General features: G+C 42.8%; 1 protein-coding gene across 1 annotated transcript in view; it reads right to left on the bottom strand.

Moving 5' to 3' along the window:
• The window catches only part of LOC306745220 (neuroendocrine convertase 1-like), a gene marked incomplete at both ends in the record, with an annotated part of 147,055 nt that extends 129,127 nt beyond the window's left edge, over positions 1–17,928 (bottom strand). The window contains 2 exons of the mRNA XM_079227973.1: positions 1,945–2,037; positions 17,758–17,928. Of these exons, the coding sequence (XP_079084099.1) occupies positions 1,945–2,037; positions 17,758–17,928 (264 nt within the window). The remainder of the gene's footprint in view (positions 1–1,944; positions 2,038–17,757) is intronic.
• Between the last annotated feature and the right edge of the window lie 3,942 nt (positions 17,929–21,870).

Raw genomic sequence — 21,870 nt, 5'->3', positions numbered from 1 at the left:
TGTTTTTTTTTTAAGTTTTAAAGAGAATGTAAGAATCACAGCCAGGAAAGGTTTCTGACTGTACATTATGGCTTCAGAGGATGCAACCTGGACGTTTCTCCGGATGTTCCAAAGACTTGATTTCAACATTATTTTGTCAGCTTGGGAAGTTTAAACAAACAAACTTATTTCAAATTAAAAACTTCACAGAGACCTATGGCAGCAAACCCCACTCAGTTTAGTTCCACTACATCTAAGACATGGAAACACCATCTTCTTATAGTTTTGCTACACAAGTAAGTCAAACCTCCATTTGGAACAAAATCAATTCCTTTAAAGAGGACACACTTAACACCGTATGCGTGCTACCTGGATTGGTACGTTACCACGTTACTCTAGCTAGCTCTGTTTTCACCTCAGTAGGCAGTTTAAACTAACATGAACTCCGTCTCGATGTTACGGCTCACTAAACCCTGCACGCTGCAGTAATTAGCGGGCTCTGTAATGTAACCCACCTGCCGTGCAATGCAAAGTACAGTGACGCAGAGTGGAAAGCAGCACAATGCTCTGTATAGACAGAGGCCTGGTCAGAGGTGGGTGGATTATAGCGGAGGCTTTGGCAGCAGGCCAGCTACTGTAGCCAACACACAGTAATTATGTTTGGCAACACATAAGCCACCATAAATATATATCTTTTATATACCTATCATAATATTGACTGTTTAAGCAAGAAAAAGGACGGCATTAGTTTAACAAATAAAAGGTCTCCTGTTGGTTTCAAGTTAGCCACTAGTTCACATAAGAGAGCATAGCCAACGCGCAGACTTCAACGCACGGCCTTTAAGGATGCCACCGCGCCTCGGTAGGAGATGCAACGTCTGAGTATGCAATTGTTCATTATCCCAAAACATTATTTGTGCAATCCATTCAGTTTAAGACTCATTACAAAATGCGGGACATTTTGGGGCGTGCAAATTCATTTTCACCTAAAGTTCCGACGGTAGAAAAGTAATTAAAGTTACACTTTAATGAAATCATGAACCATACATGGAGTCACTGGAGATTGTGCATAAATTACTTCAATTAATCACACGCACACTGATTCAGATGATAACTCTGAATCAGAAAGTTGGGAATATTCGCTCTCTTTTATTCTCTGTCCATTTCTTCCTCTCGCTGCCGTGTCTCGGTGCATGCAGGCGTGTCTTTCTGTGCATTTGAATGTGCTGCTGCTGCTTTGTGCGTTCTTTGTTTGTGTGTGTCACTGAAGGGCCAGAGGTCTGGTGCACCCTGGAGAACGGACGGGGCCAAAGCTGCATCTCTGACCCTTCTTCCCCGTCCCTCCTCCCTCACCATGTGCTGTCGCGGGATGTCTCCGTGGGTGACGGTTTCCCTGGCAACAAAAGCCCCGTGAGCAGGCTGCATTGTGCGCTCTGAGGGTGATGCAGAGCGGCTTGTTGAAGGTGGCGGGGTGGGGGCGGGGGGGTTTTATGAAGTGATACTGGATGGAACAGGCACTCACGCTACACGATCAAGGTAAACAACTTTTAGCCATTACTCACCACATGGCTCTGTTTGTTTTGTTTTTTTTCCATCCTTCGCGCTAATCAACACTAGATCCTGATTAAAACAGCAACGGCAGCCAAATGAACTTCCATTTGCATATACATGCTGTGTAAAATCAGAACTGATGCCAGAGTGTGAATTCACCTTGACGTGGCCGTGTTAAATGTATCAAGCAGTCACGTCTAAGTAGCTGAACGCTCTGATTTGCTGTAGTTACAAATCCATTTCCCGCTGTGTTACACAGACAGTGCGAGTCAGGCCAAGAACCAAAAAAGAAAAAAACCTTAGAGCGGCTTCTTCTGGGATACCTGCAGCTTGGATCCCCCCTCTCTTGCTCCTAAAGTGCGATGGGGATTTTATTTAGCGGTGTTTGTTTAATGGAACAGTTGAAATACTTACCCCTACTGCGGTAGAAAGTCTGCTCTCAAAGGTGGCTCTATCAGGGCGCCCCCTGCTGTCTCTCAGGGTGTACACGTCCTCCAGGCTGCCAACCTGTTGGCATAGAAACGCATGTTGTGGTCAGGACAGAAAAACCATTCACTTTCAGGACATGAAGGGTTTTACAGAACACAAGATTGGCTTGGTTGAGCACCTTGTATTTAAGAATTTGTCAAAATACTGTGCCCTCAAAAACTCATAAATCCTAGAAGGGTTTTCATCATTACAGAGAGACCAACACGCAGTCAATGTGAGGGTTCAAAATCCATCACGTATTCAGCCGTAATCACCCACACGACCCTTTGTACAACATGATATCAGCGTATCCCCTCCGGCCATCTGTCTTGTGTGGGTTTTCCTGCAAGAGGTGGGCCGAAATCAAATAGCACACAGTTTATCTAACCTTATCCTGGGCTTTTCATTTCCAAGCCTTATAAACTGAAATCGTATTGACCGCCTGGGAGAGTTAGAACTAACTAAGTGAAATCTACTCTGCGGCAATTGTGTGCAGGGCGCACGTTGTGTGCGTGTGTGTGTGTGTGTGTGTGTGTGTGTGGCTTGCTGATTCTATCTCCCTTCACATTCATTCTCTCTATTCTCTGTCCCTGAGGTGCATCAGGGCTGAGACTGCAGAGTAAATTGTCCCAAATTGAGTTCCTTCTTGCCGGCAGATACAGGCCACATCCCGACCGTTTAGATCGAGAGAGAGAGAGATAGAGAGAGAGAGAGAGTGAGAGAGAGAGCGAGGGAGAGACAGAGAGAGAGAGAGAGAGAGAAAACAATCACAGCACACATCACCCGCTTAAACATTTTCTCTCTAATTTCTCTCTTTGCCTTTCTTTTCTACCCGCCCTGTTGATTTCCCTGCAGCCTCCCTTTCTTCTCTCAGTCCATTATTCCTCTGCTTCTCTCTCTTTATATCACTCTTTGTGTGTCTTCCCTCGTCTTTGTCTGCTGAGCTAGGTTTACATCAGTCTTTCCTTGCTCAGCTTGGCTTTTTCCCTCCCTTTGATGGTTCTCTGCCCTCCTGCTTGTTCTTATTCCTCCATCTTATTCTATCCTTTCTCCCTCGATTCCCCTTTCCGCATCACTCCCACCAACAGAACTGCTCTTCCTTGCCCGTGTCCTTTTCTCACCCGCGTTTCCATCCCTGGTTTGCTCTCTCTCATCCCTCCCTCCGTGGCGGACTGTGCCCGGTGACATGGTACCCATCAGCGCAGACCTCCTGGGTGGGGGAGTCTCGCTCTGACAATAATCGCACAGTAAGTTTTTTAACGCTGGCAGCCCAGCTGAGCTGAGCTGAACTGAGCATGCACGCGTCTCCCCTGACGCCGGCACACTCCATTTAACTCAGCAGGGGAGCTGCAGGCTGGCTGGCTTGGATGAAGCCTGTGACAGGGACGGGGACGCCATTGGGTTGAGCAGTAACTGGAGACAGATATGGAAATGGGATGAGGAAGGGTGACTGGAGCTGAAACTGTTGCTGCAGGGGATGGAGAGGGGGTAGACTTTAGGTTTTGGACTTTTGGGTTTGGGCAGGAAGTTTTGATTTGTTTTTCAAAGATGCTGCATGGAGTGATAACTTCTCTCTCCTACAAAATCACTAGCTTTTAGTTTTTACTGGCAGTAGGATCACAGAAACTACTCATCGACTGGAGACCTAAGGGTTCAGGCCTTGATTAAACCTTGCTGAAGCTACCAACCCCATGAGTGCTGTAACTAACCTCCTTGACCCTTGATCTCACTGGGGAAAAGGTTTACACTTTAATATATATTTTCTTTTACTTCCCATCATTCCCACAGTTGTTTGGGAAAAATAAGATTTTAGCACTCTTGATATTTGGATGCGTGGGTTTAGGTTTAGGCGCTTACTGGAATAAAAACAAATTATAAGGCGCGTGTGCGTTTCAGTATTAAACCTCCTTTCGGTACGCCTTGTGACACAAACAGCTGTTAACGTCTACTACTCTTACAAGTGGAGGAGAAATTCTGGAGTGTGAGCGTGATAGTCAGCCTAGCCCAGTTAGCGAGTTAATCAAGCTCAATGGACAACTGTCTGATAGCCATACATTTGAACTCAAGAGCATTATGTTTCTCTAGAAGCAACAGAACATTGGCACTGCGCTCTGATGCGCTCTCCTTGGTCCTGATCCTGTGCTTGCTCTATCTGCACCAATTTTTCAGACCAAATAAAAGTACAGGTACTTACAGTTTGAGTACTTGCCAATACAGAGTATCGACATGAGACCTTACTAACACAATTGTTGCGGACATTTTTACATTCAACGTTGTGTTTTCCGGATACAAACAAAGCGTATCGGTGAATCCCTAAACTTGGGTGAGCAGAATATGCTTGTGTTTCCTGTCCTTTTCTTAAAGACACAGGTGCATGCCAGCTTCAGCTATCAGTCTTAGACTCATGTACAGTTCTCGTTAAATCGGCTTGATGGCTGTAGAGTTTTCGTTTAGCCAAGATAATAGCTATTTAAGTGACAGTAAATGGACTGCAATTATATAGCGCTTTTATCTAAAGCTCTTTACAATACTTCATTCACATTTTACGCACTGATGGCAGTGGGCAACCATGCACGGCACAGGATGTGGACAGAATAAGACGCCAACCCTGCGATTAGTGGATGACCCGCTCCACCTGCTGAGCCACGGCAGTGTCTCATCTCCTGCCTTTGACTGCACCTTAGTCTCCATATATCACACTCAACAGTCTCTATTGGAGCTATTTCCTCTGTAGAAAGTTGTTTCTGCTGTTTGTTTGTTTTTGGTGAGAGACACATGGCCGTTGAGTCCTTTACTTGCAATTTTCCTTTCACTCCCACCGTACTGAGGTGTAAGTCTAGAGGCAAATATCTCAAAACAAATAAAACCAAAACAATTTGGCTAGAGAGCAAAGTGAGACAATCTGTTGTTTGTAGTGTGTGTGTGAACCAACCCTTTACAACTGTGAAAGCAGCCCGTGGCCCATAGAAACAGAGAAGCACTTCCTGTGAAACGTGTCACTTTGACAACTTGACATTATTGACACTGGATGTGCATAACACACACACACACACACACACACACACACAGTCAAACTACAGCTGTACATGGAAATTAGCGAGCAATTTCCATCCATAACAAACACGCACAGGCGCACACATACACACACACACACACGCACACGCACACACACAGATCCTTGTGCCCTGCCAGAGCAGGTTCACAGCAAAACAATATGAGGCCAATCAGGGGACCGTTGGTATGGCTCTCTCTCTGCTAATGAAGGCACTTTGAAAAGGTAATCTAATTCACCAGCAGCAATTAAGGCTGGGAGCGCCTTGTCACTAACAATTATACGCTCCTTCACTCATGTTCTCCGGTGTGGACGCCGGGCCTGCCTGACACACAGCACTGTCGGACAAATCAACCCCATCAGCCAGCCAGTCACTGAGAACACTAATCATGAGAGTTTTCAAACACACACACACACACACACACAAAGAGAGAGAGAGAGAGAGAGAGAGAGAGAGGGAGGGGGAGAGAGGTACACTGTATGCTTGAGTCATTGCACGATGAACTAAGTAAGCTTGACGTGAATTGGGACGTCCAAGCCGTCTGCAGTCAGAGGTAGATCTATTACATAGTCATAGTGGATCCATAAACAGTGTAGATAATGGATCTTAGAGACTGCTACAGTAGGAGGCATGACTGATGTCAATACCCATCAAATATGGGTTATTTATCAAAGCCCCTTGCTACAGTGAAGCGTTCTGTGTTTTGAGAACACCTAAATCCTGTCAGAGGATTGTAGGGCTCTGACTGACATTAAACTTTGCACAGACGCATGGCCACTAAGTTGTGGACATTTACTTTTATCGGGCTACCGTGGTGCCAACTGTAAGACGAAGATCACCTGTCTGTCACCTCCATTTGGTTCCCAATGCATTCAAGAAAACAATGGCAGTGGGTTATGTCAAATAAGACATGTGAAATGTGACAACAGGTCACGGGAAATTGTTTGTAATATTGTGTGTGTGTTTGACATTTGTTGATTGAATGAAAACTAATGAAACCATATATATATATACACACATATATACATACACACATATATACATACATATATATATATATATATATATATATACACATACATATATATATATATATATATATATATATATATATATATATATATATATATATATATATATACGTCTATATATATATATACACACACATATATATATACACACATATACATATATATATACACACATATACATATATATATACACACATATACACATATATATATATATATATATATATATATATATATACACATACACATACATACATATACACACACAAACACACACGTGATGAATTATGAAATTATAGTAAAAAATGAAAGAGTTCTTTAAAGAGCCTCATGGGGCTTTACACAGCAAAGACTAATCCATTTGTGTTTGTCCTATTGTATAACTTTTTTCCAAAGTATATTTAAATCAGATCAGACGAAACTCCCACATGTTACTTGTGTATTATTCGTTGGAATGCAATGATCCAAGTTCTGAGGAACATAAACTACTTGAAAGTCCTCTGAAGCCAAGATGTGGAGATTGAATCTGTGACAGTGAAATGGTGCACACGGAGACGAGGCACAGCACCCTGGCCTTTCGCCCTCTTCTTGGACTGAGGACAACATCTCAATGCAACTAGACCTTCAGACTCCAGACAGAGATATAAGCTGACAGACGGGACTATTGAAAATAGTCTCAGGGTCTTGATTGCTTACCTGAATCTCTTCAACGAATGACCTTAGTTCAAGGCGCTGGTGAAGAGGGGATTAGCATAACAGTACTGCTGCTGTAAGGAGAGTGCTGCAAAGCTTTCAGAGGATGATACGTGGGCTTGACTATGTTGCTGCAGGAAATCAAAGATCCTGACAGATGTTAACGATACACGCATATCAACTTACCGCCATCTGAAATGTAAATGAAATTGGAGATTGTTTAAGTGTCATTTCAAACACATTAATACCCCATCATCAACAACTCCTAAATGTTCAAACAATCATTTGTCTCTCATCTCGATTGAGAAAGCTTGTGGCAAACAGTTTTGTGTATATTAAGAAAAAAGTAAGTAATAAGAATGGAGAAAACTTTGGGGATTAAATAAAAGAATGGATCATCAAATCAAACACTTGCAATGGTAGCGTAAGGCGGCTGTAGCTCAGAGGGATGAGTGGCCGTCCCGCAGCCACAAGGCAGCCGGCTCGATCCCCAGTCCCCCCACAGGTCACATGTCGAAGTGTCCCTGAGCAAGACACTGAACCCTCAACTGCTCCCCGGGCGCCTCACAGGGCCGCCCACCGCTCCCTATCCAGGGATGGGCCAAATGCAGAGAAGAATTTCCCCAAGGGGATTAATAAAGTGCATGTTTCTTTTCTTTTCTTTTTTCTTCTTAAAGCTTACTGAACTAAAGAAAGAAATTAGCAGAAAGAAAAGCTCTGCCAGGATGCAATGTATGGACCCCACTGTCACAAGAGGAAATCCAAACTATAACTTACGGTATTTTGTTTGTTCCATGCAGATTGAAAGATGAAGCTTTTTAGGATTCCTGTGTAACTGAAATAAGACTAAGACTAACATGGTTTGCTTCCCAGTGGGAGGATTTGTATATTGAATCTATTCACATCAAGTTTATTTGAGTGGAAAGTAGCTGTATAAGACATCACCTCTTGTCCTCGGTTTAAGAAGATCGCAGAGGCGACGAGCTAACCACCAAGGCCTTTTCAGCTCAAATCGCTGAGCTGTCGGTCTTCTGTATTTGCAATACAAAAATAAATAATGCAGATAGACAATACACTGATTGCATTAACATAATGTACTAGTCACATTTATGTGCAATTAGTTTCCAAATAATCTAACCTGCATGTTTTAGGATTGTAGGTGGAAAGCCGCAGACGTGGGGAGAACATGCACACAACATTCTTCACACCGCACTGAGATGTATGCACAAATGAAAACTGCATGGACTTTCTGAAGTTCCTTCAAACAACTGAAAGGTAGTCTCATTCAATATGCTACACAGGACATTGTGATAAGGAAACAACACATAACAGCAGATCGGACTACTGCTGAGAGGAACCACTGATAAAATAAAATAAAAATTGGAAAAAAGTATTGGACTTACGAATGTTGGACCCCCGACAAAAATCACTTGTAATTATGCAAGTTGGAAGTCGGAGGGAAGACAAAGAAGAAGAATAGATTTATCAATTGAAGAACAGATTTTAATTATCCAATAGTGGATTTTTTATTTTGTTTTAGCGTCTACCTAATGTGCAGCCTCAGGAACAAGTAAAATAAAATAACTGGGGCACACTGTACGCTTGAGTTGTAGTCAAGACCACCTAAACCGAGATAATGAAAAGATTCCAACAAGCTCAAGTCTTGATTTGGGAAAAGAAAAAAGATCTGACATGAAAATGGATTGAATAATCACTGAGGCGAGTGTCTGATATTCATTTAACTGTAAAAGCTCATCACAGGAGCCTATTGATGGAAATGGTTGCCAAATTACTTCATAGTGCAATTTCCCCATTATGTCAGGAAGCATTTTTGCTATGTGTAGTCAATGCGTCAGTGATTTCTCTAAAATAAGTTTTGTTATTCCACATTTTCCTAAGGAGAAGAAATGCCTTTGCTCCCTCTTCAAGTGTCGAATCAGATTATCATATGATTGAAAGACCCAAGCATCACAATTCAAAACAACTCACTTGAAGGAAGAAGCTGATTTAAGGCACCGTGAGTCACACCTGTTCAATAAGAGCGGCAGGTACTGTGATCTACGGGTTTCATCTTTTCTTCCTTAATGTCTGTTTATTTTAACATTTTGTATATTTGTTATGTTTGTGTCCTTTTATTTTGTTAAGTTCTTTTTTTGTTTGCTAAAAGACATTAAAATGGTCACATTGAAGTGTTGTCATGATTTATGAACATTGTTTGAAGCTCCTTTTACCTTTTTTTAAAATCATCTTTGCTGAAGGCCAATCTGCCAACATCCGCATTAACAGTCTGATGCATTTAGACACAACGATTCATCTACTTTAGTAAACAATGAATTAAGTTCCTGATAACAACTTTATAAAAGGCCATAATAACAGGTCGGTGTTTTGTTAAATAGTTGTTCTTCTTCCAAACAATACAGTACATTAATCAAATCAATTATTAAGAGTAATTTTCCAAAATGTAACATATTTATGTTACTATGTATAAAGCCATTATTAATAATAGGCATTTCCTTTTGAGTCTTTCTATTAATTTCCTCTATGTTTGTACATACAGTATGCACATACCAGCATACACACCCATCACATAAACATACATTTTCCCATTCGTCATTATACCTATTTGTCGATCACCTTCCATTCCCACCCACTGATACAACGTATTATAAAACCCATTACTTATGTATTCATTGATGGTCCATAACTTAATAGATTGTCTAGTTTCATATGTTGTCTTTCTCCCTCTTACTATTCTTTGAAGCAGCAAAGTTGATGGGAAATGTGTAAAATCTGAGAAACACTAAAACAACGAGACACAGAGCCAGTCATTGTTGACAGGTGATCTCATCAGTGTCGTGACAAATAAACAAACAACACAAAAAAACACTTAATACTTGCCTGTGAATATTTCGTATCAAAATTATTCTTACTGGCAGGGATGCAAATGTTCAAGAAAAAGGTTCCAACAGATTCTCACAGGCAGAGGGAGCAGCTACTGGGATGCTAGAGTTTCCTTCTAGCGAAAAGCTCATAGTGAAGATGTCCAGGGATTTTATTGGAAAAGGTAAAGGAGTGAAAGGAGTGGATCTGGCCTGCGCTGCCTTTGTAAAGGTTGAAAGGAGGAATAAAGTTAGCCATCTTGGTTTGGACTTGAGACCTCGTCCCAGGAAAAAATTATATATATATAATTTTACAGAGAACTACCGTTCAAAAGTTTGGGGTCACTTAGAAATGTCCTTATTTTTCAAAGAAAAGCACTGTTTTTTTCAATGAAGATAACATTAAATTAATCAGAAATACAATATACATTGTTAATGTGGTAAATGACTATTCTAGGTGGAAACGTCTGGTTTTTAATGAAATATCTATATAGGTGTATAGAGGCCCATTTCCAGCAACTATCACTCCAGTGTTCTAATGGTACATTGTGTTTGCTCATCGTATAGAAGACTTATGGATGATTAGAAAACCCTTGAAAACCCTTGTGCAATTATGTTAGCACAGCTGAAAACAGTTCTGCTGGTGAGAGAAGCTATGGAACTAGCCTTCCTTTGAGCTAGTTGAGTATCTGGAGCATCACATTTGTGGGTTCAATTATACTCTAAAAATTGCCAGAAAAAGACAACTTTCATGTGCAACTCGCCAGTCTATTCCATGAGAGAAATTGCGAAGATAATGAAAATGTGTCTGGGTGACCCCAAACTTTTGAACGGTAGTGTATCTATTGTTTTTTAGCCATGTAATATTCTTGCGTTGTGGGAAAGTATTCATTACAAAAACACAATTTTGAAGAAAAAAAAAACATATTGATGTGCAAAATTAAACCCCTGGTGTGTAAGGGCCTAGAGCCTGATTTGTACTCCAGCATCTGATGATCAGTTCAGCAGAGTTGAGCCTCTGGAGTCTCAGTGGGCTCAGGGCTGAAGCATCTACAGGAGGCATGCCCCGCTGCTGCTGACGGCCTCCAACAGCCAGACAGAAAGAGGAGAGAGAGCACCAGAGATGGAGGGATGGAAGGAGAAAAGCATGAAGGATAAACAAAAACAAACACAGACATCAAGAGTCATTGAAGCAGTGTGCGAGAGCCACGTGAGGCAGCCCACCCGATGGAGACAACAGCAGCTGGTGTGTGGCCTCCACAGCCCCAAATATGGAGAAGCAGAAAGGAGGTATAGGAAGAGGGTGATGCCCGGGGCTAAATGGGGTGAGCCGTTAAGCCTTGTTGGTTACAGTATTGGCAGGAAATGCAGGAGATGGGAGGGGAACAGAGGGGTTGTCACTTTAACGTGGATACAGAGTGCACATCTTAGTTATGAATTCCACTTTATCACAAATCCATCACACCTGGGCAACTCCTTACAAAACAAGGATAAACCAATTACCAAAGTAACCTCCAAGAATGTTAGGAAGAAACAAATATATATTAAAAGGAAAAAGAGGGAAACGATTATGAAAATAAGACCCACGTTGTAATACTCGAGACTTTTAAATCCTTTGACATTGTTGAGTGTAATTAAATTGGCTTATTTAATAATTTCACAGGGACTGAATTACATCCATCCTGGTGGTCATCAACGGGTGCAACGTACCATTAGTCAATTATATTTTCTTGATTCATTGATTAGTCTGAAATAAAAAGAAAAAAAGAAATTGCGTTTTTAATGACCACAACCAAAACATTTAATTTGCTGATGTGTGGCATTTTTGGATGAAATGACTAAAATGAGGGATTATTGAAACTGCTGTTGGGTTTAAAATGGGCGGTACAGTGAATGTGTCAATGTGGTGTCATTATGTGGGAGTAAGTAGAGTATTTAACTACAAAAGCAAGGAATCTCTGACTGACTGACTGTCTGAGAACCGTTCATTCAATCTACTTTGCACTGTGAATGCAGCGGAGGGAGCGGGGGCTTTAGAGTCCTGCGTGTCGTGTGCAAAGGGCCTTCACCGTCTCATTGACAGCACGAGCGGACAGCCTATAGGAACAGCGACACTCTATTTTGAAGATGACGTGTACATTTTTGCCATACTATCTGAATGAATACCTCCTTGTGTGAGCAACGTACTTGGCAATAAACAGTTCTGATTCAGATTCTGAATAAACTCCATGCTTTATACTTTAATATGTCCCCCAAGTGTACTCCAAGTACCCGGGCTTGTGTGTGTTTTTGTGTGTGTTTCAGAGTAGCTGTGACTGCGATTGTCATAGCAGGTGTATCGCTGTGGACCCAACCAAAGCGCAGTGTCGGGGGTGAAGTTTTCGAGCGGCTGAAGCAGACGGCCCCGTTCGGAGTGAGCATGTTTTGCACGGACAATGCACTCGTTCGATAAACAAGCTTAATGCAATCAATACCCACACACCAAGTTATTACATTCCAAGTCCAAGTCGCTACAGGCCTGCTACACTTATTTCTGTCATCCGTGAGTCCCGCTCAGTTAAGAGCTGAGCAACCAAAATGAAATCCGCTCTCTCACGATTAATTAAACCCTGAAATGGAATTCTCTGGGTGAAAATTGAAGCTGAAGTACACTCGCGTTACACAGGTTCGGACTGGTTTCTGTGTCGTTTCTCAGCTTCTGTCGTTTGGAAATGGAAAAACCGACGACACATGTCATAAAAGTTCATCCACAAAGCTTATAATAAACAACAACCTCACAAAACCTGGTTTACTTTCACTCTCTGAGCTCCGTTTATAAACCCGCTCCAAACAAAAACTGATCGTAAAATCCCACAGTAAAGCTATACAACGTGCAATTTTACAACATTGCTCAATATTGCATATCACCTATACGAGTATTATGTGTGAGCGCGTTTGTGTGCTGCTACCACCACTCGCTGCTCTCATCCACCATCTTCCTTTATCTTCTTTATCTCGCTCTCTAGTTCCCTATCTCTCTCTCCATTTCAATATTGAAGAGAGTTTTATTAAGGGCTAGACTCGGGTGTGCTGAGGCGCTCTCAGTAATTTTCCTACAAAGTGCTTTAATCCATCACACGGCCAACATGTGGCCTTTGCAGCCATACATCATCTCAGCCCAGGGAGAGAGAGGAAGGGAAAGAGAGGGAGTGGTAGCGTAATTTCTGCTCTCCTCCTCCTCCTCCTCCTCCTGCACCGCCTCCCCCCCTTCTTCTTTGCCTTCTCCTCTACCGTCATCTCCCGCCAGAGTTTCCCACCTGGGAGGGAAACCACATCTCCTCCACATATTCCTCAGTCAAGTCCTCTCTCCATTTACAAATGAGAGTGAGGCATGAGCGAGAATGGAGCAAGGGGGAGGGGGGGTGGGGAGGAGGAGAGGGAGTAAGCAAAGAGAGAGAGAGAGAGAGAAAAAATGAAAGAGATGGAGATAGCCATGAATGAATGAGTGTGTGATGGAGAGAGAAAGAGATAAGGAAAATGGAGAAAAGCTTACTGGAATGAATTAAAATTGGGGACAAAAGCAGGTGAGAGGAAGTCAGACTGTGTGTGTGTGTGTGTGTGTGTGTGTGTGTGTGTGTGTGTGTGTGTGTGTGTGTGTGTGTGTGTGTGTGTGAGATACGCGCGCAAGGTGTGTGGACGTGTACTTGCATGAGGAAATCGAAATAGGGAGGGAAGGAGTGGAGATGTGGGGGGGGGAGAAATAAATAAATAAAAGTGCTGCATTTCCCAGCATGCAGCTGGTGCAGGGTTGCCCTCTGTGTTGCCCCCGGCCAACACCTGCCTTCCATTTCACTCTCTCCGCCCTGCTCGTGCTCAGGAGCAGCGGTGAACTCTAGGCCCCTTGAATAATGGAATGGGACCTCTCCTCCAACCATTAGAGGATTGGTGTCCCTCTCCGCGCCCCTGGGTGCCCCACGGAAACAGAAAAAGGAGAGGAAGGGCCGAGAGAGAAGATGGTGGCACATTGGCCTTTCTTGCCGGATACACGCACGCACGCACATATGGCCGTAACATAACAGCCTGGAGTAATCCAGCCGGAGTAAGGCTTGATATAGCTTAGCATCTGACTGAAGCCATTTCTGAGCGGGTTATTAGAAATTCTGAATCGGGTGCGGCGGCACAAGGTTTCAGAGGAGAAGCTCCCTGAATGTGTGCAACGCCTGATCGCGAAGCATTTGTGGGATTTCATTTAGACGGTAAATCCAGTGCTCTACCGCAATTACATCTGCTTTCCTCAGATGGAAAACACACCTCGCGAGTACAGAGGGAGATGAGGGCAGGGGTGTGTGGGGTGTGTGTGGGGAGGAGGGGGGAGGCATGGAGCGGATTGGGGATTGAATCTCTCGATGAGCTGATAGCACGTCCGCAGACAGCAAGCCAAGCTGTGGCGCAGTAATATTATGCTAATGATATGTTAATGATATGGTAATCTGCCAGCAGTATTCCACCTCACTGGAGAGAAGGGGAATCTGGGAGGCCTTTCTCCATTGGTTGGAGACCAGGGACTTCCTGGTGTCAGAGTTCAAGACAAAAACCCTGCACGGTCGCTCGCACACACACACACACACACACTCTCGCATGCAGGCACTTAATTCTTGAAGCAGTGATCTCAGCTAAAATAAAAAACAATGCCATGCATAGACCTAATCTTCATCTAATCGGATTTGCAAACTCTTAAGTAAGCAAGAAATAAGACCTGTAAACAATGCAGTATCATGTGATGTAATTTAAAACTGGGTCGGCTGTATTGTAAGTAAGCCTGCAAGCTTCTTCTTTTTTAAATCAGCGTGTAATATCAAGCCACTGCGCTGTTGTTCTGTGCAGGCGTAAAGTGAAACAGAAAATCGTCTATTTTAGATAGCGATCAGGTTCTTATTTTCTTTGTCATTGTGTGAGAAACCCTGCACCTGTAATGGCTGCCATTACCTGCCTAGTCAGAGCAGCTCTTTCTCTCTGGCTCATAATGATTGCATTATACCACCACATCCTTGGCTGGAGATGAGACTCACCATTGTATGACAGTAATCTTTGAATCCACGTCGTTACCGCCACACAGCCGTAATAATTATGAGCTTCCTGGGTGCGCTGCATTCGCCGTGTTTGTTTCTTAATTGAAATGTTGCCCCGTTTCACTGGATGCCTGGGAATGAGCCGATTTACCTTCCAACTTATATTAAAAAAAAAGGAACGTTGACAAAGTATAAGCCATCTTTAAACATTTCTAAATGAACAAGGTGTAAGACAAGGGAAAGATAAACGTGAACGGATCAACTCCATCTCTGACGCATTTAGAAACCATATAGAGACACGAAAGGCTCCAGTGAGTCTGCTACCAAAGAGACACCTGCGAAAAAGCAACTGCAATGCATCACAGCGGATTCTGTCCGTGTGGCATGAAGACATCATCGCGGGTATTCCGCTTTGTTTTCCCTCTGTATTTCAGAGTTGCAAAATGGATATGTCAAGTCTGCGCAATGGCAAGACGAGATGACATTTTCCTGGATGCTGAACACTAAATCAAAGAGACCAACAGTACGTTGAGTGCCAGCATGGAGACATTTGATTCCCATTCCGCTCATGCGGCATTACCACTGGAATCCTCCCAAGCTGGTGCAGGGGCTTGACAGACTTTTCATTCCACTTCAATGTTATATATATATATATATATATATATATATCACAGCAAATTGTCACGGGCTGGCTTCTCCTTGATATTACTATATTTACAATAGGTTTGACTTAACAAAGGCGATTTGGTGTCAGTGACATTTAGCATCAGCCTCTGGCAACAGACAGGTAGACTAAAGCCAGTCAGCAGATTGGACCTGGTGGGATCGTGAACGTGGGGGTTGTTAGAGGCTCTTCTCAGGATATAGTGCCTCTGGGTTGAATATCTTATTAAACACACTTACTGCGTATCCTCGACAATGGATTACTACAGAATCTACACAGCAACGGGGTTTTCGCACAATTTCGCAAATATAAAATCAAAACATAAACGAGCAAAACAACATTGTTTCAAAGCACCGCGTGAGGACATGAATACATGCGTCTGAAATAATGTTGTTTGCTTTTGTATTGGCGACTACAAGTGGCCGCTGCATCGTGGGGGCTATCGGTGGTGTATAAAAGAGCAAACAACAATGCAGGGAGAGGCAGAGGTGGTTGTGTGCATACATGAGGGACAATGAGAGAGAGACGGGCAGAGAGGAAGACAGAGACGGGGGTGGACTGTCCAATACACTCCTGATAAAGGTCAAAGAGATGTTTTATTCATGATCCAGGCAGCAGCAGCAGCAGCAGCAGCAGCAGCAGAGACAGCAAGGGCCAAGGTTGAAATGAGCTTGCGTCCCCGTTCCCCAGGGCCAGCGCTGCACACAGCCTCACACCAGGCCGGTGGACACTCCCTCAAACTCTTATCAATCATGTCAAAACACACACACACACACCTCCAGTATCACTTATCAATAACTTCAAATCACAGTTTTTTGATTGCGTGCCGTGAGCAAAAATCAATGGAGGAACGTGCATCTGCCGCCAAAGAACAAAAGCGCAATACCATTTAAATGAATGAAGTGACATCAAATCCTTTTATGGGGACTCTTGGGAGACGGTGGGTGCAGTGTAATGCAAGGTTTTCTGAGATCTCTCACCTGTGGTGCTCCATATATAACCAATTATAAACAGAACTGGGAAAATAAACAACATAATACCTAAAAATTCCAGAGATCCACTGTTTTGCTTGACTTATTACAAGGAAGTTGTGTTTTTGGCTTGGTTCGTTATTTTGTTTGTCAGCAGGATTATGGAAAACGTATACCTGCCCGATTTTCATGAAACTTGGTGGAAGGGCTAGGGAACAACCTCTTACATTTTGGAGCGGATCCATACAACGGGGGCGGATACATGTATTGTTTTTCACTTCGGGAAACGGTCTTGACCGAGGTCTGCGCTCTTCAAGTGCCATTCCAGTGGGTTTGTTTAAAAGCAGACTACAGAGAAGCCACTCACTTGCTGTAAGGGTGTATGTAGCATGGGCCAAGGAAGAACTCATTACATTTTGGAGCGGATCCGAATCACAGAGCGGAAACTCTCATTAACATTGTGAGCCTTGACTGAGGTCTGTGCTCTCAGATTGCCCTTCTAGTGTAAAATGGTCCCGTTCGTATGATTTCTAATGCATGTTATGGCTCATCCTCACTGTATTTAAGCTCAGGCACTTACAGTATGTGGGTTCTTGTCCATCTGAAAGTTTCATGGATCGCTTACAGAATGTGTTTTTTATCAAATAGTCCATTTTATTCCAAGAATCTGTGTTGATTCTTTGAAAAGAAGAAGTTAAATAAAAGAATGTCTTTTCAAAATCCTGAATGTAACAGAGCACAGCGGGAATGTATGTCAATTCATAAGGGCTCTTACCTTTTAAATCTTTCTGACTGAGAATCTTTCATAAAAGAGAATCAGAAGAAGTTGATTTCAAAATATGTTATGCCCTTGAACAGCCTCTTTGAACTCCCTTTTACACATTTCTTTCCACCTCACCAAGGCGCACTCTGAGCCCTTTTTTTTTATTGCAGCGAAGAACGTTTTTTTTTTTGCTGACACACTTTCAGACTCAATAACCAAAGTAACCTTTCAAGTATTGATGTGGATAAATCACATGTAGTCTTCTGACAAATGGAAAGATTTCAGCATGACAGATTAAGACTCAGGCAAATGGGTAAAGACCCAATCATCTCCAAAGCCTCTTCCACATATAGTGGAATAGGAGTTTCTCACAGGTGTAAACTAAGGTTGGTGAGATAAAAGTGTGTATAGTTTGGCACTCGTGTGCCCATCTGGGTGCATGTGTGTGTTTCTTCATGTGTGTGAACGGCCTACTCTATGCGTCTTTGATCAGATATGAAATATTCAGAAATGCTGTAATTTGATGAAAGTCAGATATCCCTCTAATAGGAAACAGTAATCAGCACTTTGGCAGCTCTTTGAAAAAAGAAAAAAACTGTAACTGGATTTAGAACATGTAAAATCCATGCACTGTGTTTTTTTTAAACATGCGCTGACCCGTTGTATGAAGTCCAGCCCGTGCCGCTCGGCTAGAGCTCTGGCGGCTTCGGTGCCTCCGTCCATCTCCACTGCATAGAAGACATGGCGGTTGGTCCCACGATGCCCCTCTGTGGTCACTAGGTTCCTCTGCAGCACGCAGCCAAGCACCAGCAGGACTGCACTGAACATGGAGCCTTCCAAAATAAAGATTAGAGGAGGAAATGACTGCAAGAAAATGCATTTACAAGACTTTTTACATATTCATGTCAATAATGTACGATCTGAGACACTATGTAAGTCGTTGCTGCTCTGCATTACGATGCTAAAATTGTGTTTGAAGAAGTCAAACTAGTAAAAAAGTATGACTCCCGATTGAAAGCCATCCATAGCATGTATTGGCATCAGCATCAGACAGTGAGGAGATGTGTATCAGTAGGGTTGCAAGTAGAAGATTTCATTTTCAATTGATCTTCTAATTACGTTTGAATAATAAAAACATTTAAATTGTCAAGTCAGAAAATTGTGAAGAATGCGTGACATGACATATTCTATCTAGTTTTGTTTGATCTACAAAGATAATGAATGCACTATAATATATAAGCGATACATTGAGTCGCTGGAACCCGTAACTGTTTGGCATTTTTGTTTGAAATAAATAAATATAATTACAATAAATCAGAATCAGAAATAGTTGCTCATTTATTTTTCAGCTCTACATCATTTTCCTCTTGTGAACCGACATACAACAGTATCCATCCGTACAGGATACCGTCCCTCTCTCTCTCCATTGGCTGTTCATAACAAAGTCTAGAAACTGACATTATGAATATCTATATTAGAAGGAAAAAAACGCAAACACCTGCGATTTAAAATATTACCATAACACTCTAAATACCATCTAACGGCACAAATGAGTTTATCGAGTGTGGGATTCAGCATCTCAGCGCAGAGTATTGAACATTGGCAATTGTGAAGCAATTTGCCCACAGCCAACTCCTCTGTACTTCTGCGCGAAATCCACAGCGGCTGCCACCTACAGCATGTGAACCACCCACCTGTAGCCACAGAGAGTGGAGCGTCCAGGAGAAATCTTTCACCCTGTGCCGATGAAAGCCAGAACTCTGGCATCGGGGGGCCCCTGAGCGAGACAACACACTCTCTCCAGTTCCCAACCCACACGCTTAATCTCCTGGCCTTGATGCAAATGCTTCTGAGAGCAGAAAAGCAGCGGCACTTTCATTGTGTGAACTAACTTCCCTCTTTAAGCAAAACAGGAACTTTTATCAGTCCTTTTCTTTACGCCGGCGCTTTCCTGTGAGCAATGACGGCACAGAAAGTTGTCACCTCACTCGTCTCAGCATCTGCTCAACACCCAATGCACATTAGAAGAATGCAGTATTGAAGAACAGTAATTGCTTACGCTCCCACTCCTTCCCCCGGATTATGCAACTCACATTTACTGTTGACCCGTGAGGTTGGTCACGGTCTTTATAGATACATTAGTTTACACTGAACGTGATTAGCAGAGCGATCGTGTAACTGTGTTGTGTTCAGCCGGTTGTTTTCCACATGCACACACAGCTCATGAACACTGAAACACCACCTCTAATTAGAGGCGCAACTATTAGTCGATTCATCGATTGGTCAATTGGCGGAAATTCATTGGCAAGTTATTCTGATCATCTTTTCATCGTTTTAGGTCACGTTTGAAGCAGAAGTGCTTCAAATTCGGTAGTTTTGGGTTCTCAAATGGGAACATATGCGGTTTCCTGCTTGACCCATTCATCCACCAGAACCCACTCTCTATACATACTCGCTCTTTACTGTACTACTACTACATCTACACCAAATATATATTCTAGAAAGGGATTTCAGGCAGAAAGCTAAATTAAGTGGAATGTTCAACTTGGCCGTGTGTCAGTAGCTGAACAACTGCCGTGTGACTATTCTCATACTGATTGTGAAAGTGATGAACAAAATGAACTGATAATGATAATACTAGTTAGTTGCATACCTACATTGTTAGAAATATGAAATATAGTGTCTGTTATGCACTTTTTGGAGTCTATTTGGGTCATTTTACTGCCCAAAACACCCACTGATACACAGTGGAACTCCAAACTAAAAGATTAAGATCTCTCCCTCTTTATAGAATTCATTTTTTTATGTTTATCTGACTTCCCTTCAAAAGCAAAGGACCTCCTCCTGCAGCATCCCCCACCAAAAAAACTACAAACAGTGCAGCTGACCACCGTTTAAAGTCTACAGCATCATTCAGCTCCAATCTCCCAAGCCACTGATTGAAATCGATAACCTCACTTGGGGCTCGGGCCGCAGTCAATCCCACTGGAGGTGCAGGGCCGGCAGCGTACTACCCGCCCAGCGAGCAGCGGGCCTCGGGCAGAGATGGAGTAGACAGGGAGAGAGAGCACATGAGACTGGAGCACAGGAGAGCCACATTGAACAGTGTCAGGGCCGCGGGGCCTCGGGGCCTACTGGGACGCTGATAAAGTACCTGGACATTTTTATAGACAAACTACTTATTTCCGTCCTCATATCGCTTGGGAAGACTGATAACTTTATATTCCTCTCAGGCAGAGTAATGAAAGGAGGGGGACGGGGGCCTTTCAGGAGTTTAATTGATCAAACTGTAGCCACAAGGTTTTTTGGGGGGGAGATAAAGGACTAGCACTCTCCTCTGTACAATGCAGAGATCTTTTAGCAAGCAGACGAAAAAGAAAAAAGAAAAAAAAAGAGAATGTAACTCATTATGCAAAGTCATTACATGCCTCTGACTATACTCCTTAAAGAGGGGGAGTTAATGGTGGGATTGAATCGTACAGGATTTCCAGAGGTCAAACTACCGGTCATAGGATAACATTATTTTACACTGTCCAGATTATTACACCCTACCAGAATTTATGGAAGGCTGTTTTGAGGTCAAACTATTTCAAAGTGTATGACAACAGTAAAATATCACTTTATAACTGCTCACAGGCAAATTCACAGGGCAAATTACAAGGGCGCCAAACAGTATAGCTCCAAGTCTCAGTAGGCTCGTTCGTTAGAGCTGCGCCTCGCCTGGAATCCAGACGAGAGTCAAGGATCAAGTCGGACAGTTGTCAGCTGTCAGCTGTGTATACGCAGGAAGTCACAGAAAAAAGTACTTCCTGTTAGTTCCGAACTTTTGTTTACTTGTAGTTTACAGATCACGTTTGGATTTATTATATGTGTTTATAAATATATATTTATGTAAAAATGTGTGTTTAGCTGCATCCTTTGGTCTTTTGATGTCTGCCTGTGAAATACATTACTAGTAGTTTTGATGTGTGTTGTATGAATACGATTTTGTATTAACAACCACACAATAAATGTTTTTAGATCAAACATGAGACTAATAGTCAATAATCCAGCGTTAAGTATTACAACTACACATAAAATAAGGATTTTCTACAACACGTGGTGTTTGCTGTCAGATCTAAGAGCCAATCAGCTCTCTGATGTGTTCCCATCATGCACTGGGCCACGCAGTCATTGAAAAGCAACTGCAGCGGCTGACTCTGAAATCGACGGTGACTTGGTCTCGTGAGAGTATCGTTGACCACGTGTGCATGACGTCAAAGCAAGTCGGGAGCAAGTCGGACACAAAGCTAACATTAGGCTCTTCTCGAACGAGCCTAATGTTAGCCTCTCTCTCTCTCTGGCAATTACATACACCTGTGCTTCTCCTCCAGTCCCAAGTCATGAGGAAAAAGGGTCCCGCCTCAGTTTATATTAGCTCCGCCCAGCTACAACCTGCATCAGGGAGACATGGTAAACACCTGTGTAGTTGTGTGTGTTGAAACTATTATTTCATTTCAAAGTGGGGCAACAATTCAACAGACGTGGTTTCTGTGGTTGTCCGTCGGTAATAACCCACATGTTATCTACAGTAGTCCTTTGCACAGTTCATTAGGTTACGTCTATCAAGTCTGAGTCAAGTTTGATCAAATGTCTGTAAAACACAATGCAGCCATGATCCGGTGCATCAAAGCTAAAGGTAACGAGCCGAAACTCCCTCCATGTACTACGGTGCCTAGAAAGGATGGAATGGGTTTGCAGCGCAGTGACAGAGAAAAAAGAAAGCATTTA

The sequence above is a fragment of the Taurulus bubalis genome (genome assembly GCF_910589615.1).
Source record: "Taurulus bubalis genome assembly, chromosome: 12".
NCBI lineage: Eukaryota > Metazoa > Chordata > Actinopteri > Perciformes > Cottidae > Taurulus > Taurulus bubalis.
This window is presented reverse-complemented; position numbering and strand designations above follow the sequence as displayed.